Source organism: Halichoeres trimaculatus, unplaced genomic scaffold (assembly GCF_033239565.1).
Source record: "Halichoeres trimaculatus isolate MK-OKI-2021-1 unplaced genomic scaffold, fHalTri1.1 fHalTri1_scaffold_6, whole genome shotgun sequence".
NCBI lineage: Eukaryota > Metazoa > Chordata > Actinopteri > Labriformes > Labridae > Halichoeres > Halichoeres trimaculatus.
In genome coordinates this window covers 31954756-31966246 of record NW_027437184.1, presented here as the reverse complement: position 1 = coordinate 31966246, position 11491 = coordinate 31954756, and the positions used below count along the sequence as shown (strand labels likewise).

At 38.6% G+C, this 11491-nt stretch overlaps 1 protein-coding gene across 1 annotated transcript; it reads right to left on the bottom strand.

Annotated features, from left to right (window-relative positions):
- Positions 1–1246: 1246 nt before the first annotated feature.
- On the bottom strand, positions 1247–11466 carry ube2g1a (ubiquitin-conjugating enzyme E2G 1a (UBC7 homolog, yeast)). The gene is made up of 6 exons (XM_074672232.1): positions 11276–11466; positions 8187–8289; positions 7947–8044; positions 7477–7655; positions 7036–7155; positions 1247–2499 (listed from the first exon to the last, which is right to left on the bottom strand). Exons 1-5 carry the CDS (start codon positions 11319–11321, stop codon positions 7069–7071), a joined length of 513 nt encoding a protein of 170 aa, XP_074528333.1. The 5' UTR covers positions 11322–11466; the 3' UTR covers positions 1247–2499; positions 7036–7068.
- Between the last annotated feature and the right edge of the window lie 25 nt (positions 11467–11491).

The following is an 11491-nucleotide window of genomic DNA, read 5'->3' as shown; positions in this document are numbered from 1 at the left end:
ATTAGCTTTTAGACCCTTGGCAACAACACTTCTGTTCAGGTGTCTTTCATTACTCTCCCACTCTACACAGGTGACTATCCATATCAGAGCAAAAGCCAAGTCATAAGGTTAAGGAACTGCTTGCATAGCACAGATGTACTATCTGGGGATGGTTACAAAAAAAGTTGCTACGCTAAAGGTCCCTAAGAGCTTCTCTTATTCTCAAATGAAATAAAAGCAGCATACCCAGGACTCTACCAAGAGTAGTAGGTAGGACGCAAGAGAAGTGACCAAGACCCAATGGTCACTCAGCATGAGAGATCCTGTGTAAGGTTAGGACAACATTCTGGTAGGACAACCATCACAGCAGCTCTTCAGCTGCCTAGGCTTTTCTGTAGAGTAGTTAGACAAATGCCTTTCTCAGTGCAAAGACATGTTTATCACCACTTATCAACTGCCCAATACCATCCCAACAATGAAACATGGTGGTGGTGGCATCATGCTATTGGGATGTTTCTCAGCAGCAGGAACTAGAAGAATGGTCAGATTAAGAGAAAGCTTAAAGGAGCAATGGAGAGATCCTCAGTGAAAAATCTGTTCCACAGCACTCGAGACATCAAACTAGGCCAAAGGTTCTGCTTCCAACATGGCAATTACCCTTTTTCACCTTGTTGTCATTGGTTACCAAGTGTGGATTAATGTGCATAGAAGAACTGGATTGATTGTAGCATCAGGCTGCAACATAACAAAAGTGATAAAGTGAAGGGAGGCTGAATACTTTCTGAATGCTTTGTCTGTCCCTCTGTCCGTTATCCACATTAAATATTAATGTGAGATTGACTTCTTATTTATCTACCACTCCTGCAAAGACTTACAGACAATTATTGGAGTGCATTTAAGGGCCTGTGAATGACTCACATAAAGGAGTGCTGTATATGAATTTTGATGCAGGGGCTGACAGCAGCCAAGGTATCATTACAGTTTGCATACTTACAACTGTTTGCATAGTTTCTCACTGGTAACACTAGTGTCATACATTAACTTCGAACCAAAAAGAAAACTATGGATAAAACAGCTGATACACAGAGAGATCGGTTATCTCTTGACTGAAGGTGCCGACCTTTCTATGAATAAAGAATCATGTAAAAAGTATTCAACCAACAATAGAACATACGATTAATCTTTGTTATGAGTGATATATATAGTTCTTGTTGTATCCAATTATAGCTGAATTAAATACGCAAGTAAATATTGAAAAAAAGTCATATTTTAGAAGAACTCACTACAGGTGACAGGTTTCATAACATGAAAAATATACATCAGTATTTTGTCTTTGTACATTAGGCAAAACTGCAATAGTTCAGTGAGCAGAATAATCATGGGAATATGTATTAGGGGAAAGAAGAGTGACAAAACAAAAATGGACACACATACTGCTTACACAAACACTCGAACATTCGCAAACAAATCCCAAAAACATTCAGCAGCAGAAAAAAGGTACGATAAAGCATGCATAACAATTCCTACTGAGGACAACACAGACGAGAGAAAGAGGCTGCTAAAATAAAATCAGAGAAGAGGACCTCAAACTGTATCCAGATATCAAAAATTAACATGTTTACACTTTTTACTAGAGGAGTTATTGCTACACCAAATTATTACCATTACCCTAATTTTACAGATTCCCTGTGTACTCACTATTAAATAAACCCATACACATGTGATACACAATTTCTCCACCCTTTCAATATTCTTTTAACATTGCTCAATGCAGGGTGAAGTGGCCTAGCATTTTATTAGGAGGCACTTTTGCATAAAGATAAACAAAGTCCGACATGCACAAAAATTAACGGGGGAATATGCCTTCTTTAAGTCATCTGAGCAGGATGGTTAGACATAAAACGAAAAATAATTCAGGGACATATGTGAAGCTGAGTTCCAAGAATGTTAAAGAACCCAAAGAACAGCTGTGTTTTCTAATATGGCGGTTTTCCTCTTCAGAAAAAAAAAAACAACTTTATCAGTCAGGTCACGTCTGGCTGGAATCAATCAAGCTCTTCACTGCTGATGTTCCTCCAACAGCATCCTCTTTCTGTGAAGACCTCCTGTTAAAAGAACCTAAAAGAACTAATGCAAGCTGAAGCTGAGAGAGGGGGACAAAGAAAAATAAATCTATGTGGAACCAGCTCTATTCATTTGGTCTAAGTGTCCTGATGGATGGAGAGGGAGTTTATATATTATCCGGTTTAGTCCGTTTTATTTACATGTCTTTACAATATCTTCCTGAATGTTGAAGCAGTTCATAGACTTGAAAAATGTTTTGTCATCATCGGGGTTGTTTTTGTGTGTTTTTGGAGTTGGCACTTTCTTGGTGGTGCTCTGTCAGCTGTGGTAGTCACTGTTACGCTCTATTGCAGCCTACAGGAGCCAGTCTGTTCCTGCCAGGATAAAGGAGGACGAGCCCGACGATAGGGTGGAGGAGTGGGGGAAACAGTGCCATGTTGATTTTCAATTGGAGACCTGTGGGAAAGACAAACAATAGTAATGTTAGGGCGCACTCACACTAGGTCCACTTGCCAAATCACTCCCTCCATAGTCCTCAGCAGGTCTGAACTCATTTAGCTCCAAACCAGGCCTGAGAATAGTTACCCCTTGTATACATGTCATCATACTGCACCAACTTGATGAATTTGTGTCCTTTTAACTATCTTTTGGAGTTACTGCAAAAAACTAAAATCTAACCAAGTGTTTTGTCCTGTTTTAAGTAAAAATTGTGTTATCATACTTGATATGAACCACATTCAACTGACCAGTCCAGAAAAATGTCTTGTTTCAAGTTATTTAGAGACAAAAATAAGGTCTGAATTGTTTGTAACAAGTAAAAAAAAAATCTGCCAATGCAATAAGAAAAAATTACTAGAAAATTTTCTTAAACTAGAATAATGTCTGGATACAGGCAACTTTTCTCTTGTTCCATTGGCAGATTTTTTAACTTGTTACAAGTAATTCAGACCTTATTTTAGTCTTTAAATAACTTGAAAACAGATTTTTTTTCTGGACCAGTCAGGTGAATGTGGCTCATATTAAGTCTAAAAAGACATTTCAGACTGAAAATAAGACAAAAACACTTAATAAGATTTCAGTTTTTTGCAGTGTGAGGTCTGCCCTCAAACACTCCAACTTCTGGATTACTTGATTATGTAAAGAAATGATTTCCTGTCCCACTTTACAACGACTGTCAAGAGGATTGGCTGAATTGGTTACACGTTAAATCTCATAGACTGTATAAAACATGGACATAGTTTCCCCGACATTACCCATCTGTTTGTGAAACTGAAAATGAAGCACATCGGCTATAGTAACCATATTGGTAGTGGCAAGGGCTTCACGTACAGCCATAGAGCGCCTGTTGGTCGCGTGACCCTGAGTTGTGCCTCTGATTGGGCAAGCTCGCAATCTTAATATCCTCTGAACAGCCAAGTTAGAAAAATATTCACCCCCTGTACAGTGTGTGCTGATAGTGAAATTAGCGACTCAGATAGGAGACATTTTTTGAACCAGGCTGTAAATAGGTTCATTTCTGCTTTGAAAACAGCTTTTTTTGGCTTGGTGTGTTTGTGACTTCTGGTACTTCTGGAGCCAGCCTCAAGCAGACCCTCAAGAAACAGCAGATTTTAGCACTTCAGCATTGTCTCTTATTCTTAGACTGGAGGTTGCCGCTTGTGAAATCCACAGTGCGTACCTCTGCAATGGCAACCATATCATGCTGCAGCATGGTGCTTTAAAAATTCTGGGTTGAGTGAACCCTTAGGAAGCAGTATGACAATCGTACAATGGATAATACCATAGGTTGGAGCATTATCCCCTGACCCCAACCTTAACCAGCAGAATGAGTGTAAGATTCAAGTTTGGTTTGTGATTACTTTGTTACTTTGCCAGTTGAACTGTACCTCTGAGTTAATGCAGGAAAAATACTTCATCTGACATCAACACTTCAATCAGAACAACACGAAATAATACTTTGTGTCCAAATCAGCTGGATATCACCAAAGTAGTTTGATAAAACAACAAGGCACACACTGTTCATTCAGGAACATAAAAAACAAAACAATACCTCCTAACCTTGCAATATAGTTACAGTTAACATGGCCATGGCAGTGTTTACCTCACATAATGATCCCTGGTTGGGCCACCCATGTGCACTTTTGGCCACCCAAGCATAATGCTAAATATTCTTTTTACTGTTTTCATACTTGTTAAATAGACACAAGTGTAATCTGCAATCAATCACTGAGATGATCTCCTGTTGTTCTTTGATAGCTCGCAGTACCTGACTCGTGCTCTGCTGCAGGTAATCAGGAGCTTCTTACACATGCAACATCATGGAGAGATGTTATACCTTTATGAGATCCACACATTGCACCCTGAGACAGCGCACTGTTACTGCCTCTGAGGGGGACCAGAAGGGCTTCATCCCACCCTTACACCTCCATGTGTTACACTTTGCAGGTGAGAAGTGTGAGTGTCAAGTCAGAGTCTATTTATATAGCACATTTAAAAAAATGCAGCTGACAAACGTGCTGTACAAGGTAAAAACAGTATCATTAAAAAGGTAAAATGTGGGTTTAAAAGGATGTCACGTCAACAAGTAAAAAGGCCAGTGCACAGGAATGTGTTTTAAGTAAAGACTTAAAAGTATAAAGGGCCTGAGCAGCACTTATACTTAAGGGTAGACTGCTCCACAGAGTGGGGAGAGGGGAAGGAGCAAGGTGCTACAGTACATCCTCCTGTTAATGAGGTGTGGTCTCAAAGGAGCCTTCTCCTGTGCAGCTGGTTGCTGATGATGTCATTCCACACTAACTTAACTCTAGATATTTATAAAACGCCACATCGATACCAGGCACTGTCTCAGCAGAGATCAACTATTGTGACAAACACAAGAGTTCACAACAATGGTTGTGTTCCTCATCACTATAAAACATAAACAGTTCTATTCTATACATAGTGCTGATGAATACCGTCAGAAGATCAGACATCTCTTTCTGTAAGACTGCAGTTAAACAGCAGTGCATACTGTAGACCAGTGGTCCCCAAACTCCGGCCCGGGGGCCGGATACGGCCCGCCACCCCATTTTGCCCGGCCCCCTGAACAATACCAGAGGCGCATTATGATTGTCTGTTTTTCCAGTCCAGCCACATGATCGAGACTTACACATGCATAGAACATAACTTTCTATTCCACCCTTCTGCAGTTTGTGCCCTATCTGAAACCCCTCCCTTAAAAAAATAAATCCTGTTATACAAACAAACTGGTAGTGAAATGTATTGTGCAGGTAGGTGATGTATCACTTTGTTTGGTTTCTTAGCCTGCTTGCTTTCTGGTTTTCACAGTGAAGTTAATGAGAGAGAGAGCTGGTGTCTACAAGTAAGTTAACATTTCATGTTTTTTTTCTCTGTGAAAAACCTGAAACGGGTTATTTAATTATTATTCAATTCATAAATAGTGTTATACATTTCATTAATGCTGTTATTTTTTTTTTCTGATTTTTTTCCTGTCAAGATCCCAGAAAGGATTATTAATATTTGGTTATGTGTGGCTTTCTGGGAAACAGTAAATATTTACGTTTGGACACCCCTGCGATCGTCACACTATTTTTTTACAAACTGACCCCGGCCCCCCATTAGAGAAAGGAAAAGTTGTTTGGCCCTGTCGGGAAAAAGTTTGGGGACCCCTGCTGTAGACCCTTAGGCCAACAAGTTCCGGTTAAAAATGATTTCTCATCGTAATCAATGGGAGCTTCAAGCCTCTGTAGGTTTGTTGAGGTCAACCCTGTAAATCAAGACTAAAGTCTGTATGTTGATATTTTTGTTGTATCTTGGGTTGTAAACTGGGTTCCCTGCTAGAAGCTGTAAATAGCTTCTTTGGGGTTACCCTTTCACACGCATCCAGTTTTTGAAAAGTATGAACTGTACATATTTATATGTGTATATAAGTAAAGGTATACCTGTGATGCACTTGTATTGTGATGATATGTGTGTGAACAAACTAGGTACCAACCTAATTCTGTCAAAAGTACCAGGTACCGATTCACATAATATCAAAAGGTACCATGTTTAGCTACCATAAGCTGCGTTTCCACCAAGCAGTACGGGTCGGTTCAGTACCGTTTGGGATGGTTTGGGACAGTTAAGTCTCATCCCGTTTGCGTTTCCACAGCAAACTTTGCCCTCTCATGGTGGGCGGCGTGTAAGCCGGATGCCGGAAGCCACAGCTGGTAAACAATAGCGCGACGCCGTAGCAGCTTACCCCGCTATTAAATCCAACAAAGAAGAAAACGCGACACAGTAAACAAAGAGTACGGATGGAAGACATGCAGCATTTCGTCCTCTCTGTGATTTTCATGTAACTCTCTGTTACAAAGTGCAATCAAGCTTTGTTTCAGAGAAGTCTGTGTGCCGCCAGGAGAAATGCAGCCGCTGTCGGGGTAAGTGACAGTTCTTTTGACCAATCAACCATCTGCAGTGTGTTGCTCCACCTCCCGAGAGCGGATCGGTTCAGTCTGGCACCCATACGAAAGGGTCCCAAAAAAGTGGGACGGCTCGTCTCGGTTTTTAGGGATCCGTCCCGGGATGAGTCAGTGGAAACGCCGCTAAAAGCGCACCGTACCGAGACGAACCGACCCGGACTGCTTGGTGGAAACTCAGCTTTAATGTATCCTTGGGACGATGAGGGGGTGGAAGAGTAGGAGATTTTCCATGCTGGACATGATCATGGCATTACAAGGTCATATACTGAAGAATAAATATGTTAGAATGAAAAAAATATATATTTTATTTTCAAACGAATTGATATTTTTTACCACATTAACACAAAAAAAGTACTGAAAATTGATACCGTTGAGTACCCGTTCCAGTTGCCAGGTACCGGATTGTTTTAAATGTGAAAGGTACCCATTCCTAGAACAAACTAAACTAAAAAAAATAAAAATAAAAAATAAAACAGTCTGATATGCTGTCACAAAAGTGTCTTAAAGTGCTCAAGTCAGAAACACTTACCCTGAAAACATGAAGCTAAATTGGTGCTAAATATCACTCAAACGCAGTCTCTTGGCTTTTTCGTACACATCTGGCCACTTTCCTTTTGAATGCACCGTGTCTGTCCTCCCTCCACTCTTTCTGCAGGGAGACAGAATAAATAAAATACACTTTAGAGATGGGTTTTCCTGAAATTTTCTAATACTGTATACTTCTCATTTTTAAATTCTATCATTTAATATGTTGTTAATTTTTCTAACTCAAAAAAAAAATAAGGAATCAAAACAAATCATCTAAAGTTAACCTAAGCTCACTGAGGTCATACAGCATATTTGACAAAACTAAAGCCGACTGAAGTGCTTCATACGGTAAATAAAACAACAAACAGAAGATGTGTAGTAACTCATCGAAATAAAGGTTAGGACAGCACAAAACCATTCATCACATTTCATGTTTACTTACTGCAGCATCCACATTGGCTGGTGAGTCCCCATTTGGGTCTGCAAGCATAGAGATAACACTAATCATGATGGTTTCCACCGTGTGGATCGGCAGCCAGCGCTCCTCTGGTTTCTCATAGCCATACTTGTCCTCTCCAGGCTCGTGTAAAATAGAAATACATACATCTCCGTTCTTGTCAACTGGAAAAAAACAATAACAATACAAAACAGAAACATTAAAACATTTTTTACAGACTAACATGAATTGAAATGTCATTTCACTCTTTTACACTGAGACAAGAAAAGAAACTCTTTTAGATTATTTTTTTAGTTGCCGTTACATTTTTTAATTGCCCACAATTCTTAACATCAATGTTGTATCAGAGAGTAAAATTAGTAATATTTGAGTTATTCCTTATACACAACTCTGGGTTAACTCACTCACACAAAAAGACACAACAACCATTCACAGTGTTTTGAAACTGAACCTACCATTAGGGTGCCAAATATCTGTGATAAATTTCATCTTGGGTGGCCTGAGGGGGTAGTCTTTGGGAAATGTCAGATGAGCTTTGAACACACCACCTTCACTGTGAACAGACAGAGGCAGGAAAACAAAAAATATATCACATCATATCCTATAAATCATGTCAGCAATAAAGTTCAGAGGACAACACAAAATAAAAATTCACCCTGCGTTTACACGAGTTGTGAGACAAGTGATTAACTTACTAGAGAGTGTCTGGGGGACCGATTATAAGGACTTCCCATCTGTAGAGATCGCTGTCCTCTATCAGGCCTGCTGAGAATCCCTCCACTGGATTTTTGTTCAGCTCTAGATGCAAAATAAAACAGGAACATCAAAGAAATCAAAATTAATTGGTAAGACCTTTCTTTTCTTGTAGAAAGAACAAGAAGGAGTATGAAGCTGAAAATGTAACCATAAAACAACCTGGCTCTCGCTGAACCACACAAGAACTGATCAAAATTTGTTGAAAATACAAGTAAGGAATCAATTTAACTGTTGAACTTATTCACTACTTACAGAGGGAGGGATTGAATACCATGACAAATACCATAACTCAGAGTGCAGCCCCACAAGTCAAAGATACCTTCATCCACTTTGTTCTGTGTAATTTATACAAGAATTAATTCATAAGGTGTATGATACAATATTGTCTTCACCATGTGTCCCTGTAGAATTTTTTATTTTGTCCATTAAAGAAATTTCTCTCTCTTATCCTCCCTTGCAATTTGTTTTGACACTTAGGGGTTGTATCAGACTAGCAGATCCCTTTTGTTACTTATAAGTCAAATGGCAGAAATATCAATTTTTTCATGCCCAGGAACATGGCACAGACTTCCTAACTGTTAAAGTGAGTAAACAGTGAGTAAATTAAACTAAACACAGATCCCTTTCCTAAGACAACACTGTAGGCTCATCAGCTGGCAGTCTGCAAAAAGTAAAGTAATGTCTGTTTTTAATGCAGTGCTGCCTGGAGACCACAGTCATCCAGTGTTGGCTTTTAACTTTTACCAAAAAGATCTCTACAAACTACCTCCACAGCTCAATGTTAACATTGACCAAAAATTTAAAAACACAAAGTTGATGATAATTTTATTCCTATGACTATTATTCTGAGACAGAAAATCTTTTCATGTAGAAGGTGTCTCACAAAATGATGAACCTGTTCCAGTCTTTTCTAGAAAGAGTGTTGTTTTTACATTTAGACATGACAATAACCTGTTGAAAATTAGCCTGATAAGGCTTCAGGACCTTGCTTTGACAGCAGCAAGGCTACAGAATTAAATCACAAAATATATTTTTATTTGCAGGATTTGATTTTTTTCTTTCACTTTTTACTTGAATAAATAATTTACATAATTTACAAGTGGGGATGAACATATTATCGGTATCGGCAGATATGAAAATTTCTACCGATATGCACAGCCGATAAGGTGCTATTCAGTTAGGATTATTATTATTTTACTTCTGAAAAATAAGCTCCTTAAATAAAATGTAGCACTTCATTTATTTGCACTGCAGAGCTCTGTGTCTGTCACCAGGTTGTTATACTAACAACTAATCAAATGCAACTTGGTTATGTTTAAAAATGCATTGTACATTTGAGGTTAATGTGATCTAAAGAAATTATTTTTATGTATTTCAATACTGAATGTCTTGAGTTTGAAAAAATAATACATTTCTTTTTTATGGTAAAATCAAACGCTTTTTTTGTCTTTTTTTATGTGTGTTTCTTAAACAAATAAGACCGTCTCAATAAGAGTAACATATAAATGCCAGTACAGGATAGACTTAGCTTTCTTTACAGTGAAAAAAACAAACAAACTTGTCATTATCGGTATCGACCAAAAGGGGTTTCGATATATCGGCGTATCGGATATCAGCAAAAATCCAATATCGTGCATCCCTATTTACAAGTCATGAAAATCTGTTATGGTAAACATTTAACACAGCCTCCTGACTGTTTCTGGAGTTGCATTTACTACACTGCATACAAAAGAGCATGGGCATGGAATTGATTGTGGAGACCTTTACAGAAATTCAATTCCTAATTTCATAATTCACAATTTTATGTCCCCTATCCAGCATTTTGTAGTTCCACTGCCTTTCTATTCATGTTTCTGGAGTGCCTCCAAGAACTCAGGTCAGACAGATTTTTAGGTTGAAGGTTATAACCTGTGGACCATCATTCCCCTGGATCTAAGAGTAGCAGTTTTTCTTTTATTTTCAAAGAGAATGACAATCTTTTGGATCCCCTTACATTGAACTTGGATATCATTAATGTTGTCTTGTTTTTTAATTTTACAAACCACCGTGTAATTCCTTCTGTTTGATCTACTGCTTCTGGTTTATTTCCCAAGAAAATTTGTTTTAAAATGGATAAGCTCATGTGTGTATTTGCTCCTGTTTTGTCAAGTATTTCAGGCTGAAACCACAAATAAATATGCCGTACAAATAAAGTTATCAGAGTTATTGTTGATAGTGTAAAATAAATTACAAAAAAAATACTACCATCATTTTAATTACTCTTTACCGTAAAATGAGTTAGTCCATTTCAAACACTGGGAAAGTACGTATCAGTACATCATGTCCCTCACTGACTGCTAATAGGGTTCACGGAAACACATCACCAAAATCTGATAATAAACTTATCAGCTGTAGGATCAAAATGTCAAACATCTGATTAAGATGCATTTAGAAAGTGTGTTAAATCAGATAGGATAACTTTGACAGTTAACTGTCGAGATAGAGCGAGATTACCATTTGTTAGCTTGCCGTGTTAACGCTAACAACAGTGACAGCAGTCAGTTTGTTAAATATGTTAACATTCAATTTGATTAGCACGATAAAATGGCTCAAATATCACAGTTATGGAATTGTATGCATAAATGAATTTTACAGCACGATGTTTATAACAAATTAGAAAAAACGCTCAACAATACATGCAAAAAACCACTTGTTATGTCGGTTATGATAAATGTAAACACATCGAGACAGCTGGAGGCTAACGTTAGGCTAGCTGCGAACTGCTCGACAAAACAAAGTCGCTGGGACTTCTGACAGCGGCTTTCATCTGAACACAGTTACTGACACTAAAACACCTGGATGAGCCGATCTCTCAGCACATAAAATGCTAATTTTTAGCTGCTTTGGAACCTCATCTAAGTGCATTTACCGCAGGACGTTGACGTTAGTGTGGAACGTCTAAGAAAACAGTTTGAATCACGGCTAACGGCAGCGCTCGCACAACCACCTTCGTTAGCTCGGCATCAGTTAACACCAAGGTTTGAATTACCTGCAAGCTGTCTCCTGAGTAACAGCGCTGACTGAGACTCTGTCATAGTTCACAAGATATAATGCAGCAATGTTCAATGGTAATATTTTGAGGTAAAAGCGTTAATTCAACGTTCATAAAGCAGCCCTCCGTTCTCTCTATTTTCCGTTTAGCATTCTCCTCATTCTTCTTCTTCGTCGCCTTCTCCTGCTACTCTGCAGCTTCTTCTTCGTTGGG

What these genes read in the sequence shown, in the direction of transcription:
- ube2g1a (XM_074672232.1), bottom strand. Translation starts at nt 11,321, where the DNA reads ATGACAGAGTCTCAGTCAGCGCTGTTACTCAGGAGACAGCTTGCAG. An exon ending in GGTCCCCCAGACACTCTCTA is followed by an intron (nt 8,045 to 8,186) that starts GTAAGTTAATCA and finishes GTCTGTTCACAG; the next exon opens with TGAAGGTGGTGTGTTCAAAG. An exon ending in AGATATTTGGCACCCTAATG is followed by an intron (nt 7,656 to 7,946) that starts GTAGGTTCAGTT and finishes GTTTTTTTCCAG; the next exon opens with TTGACAAGAACGGAGATGTA.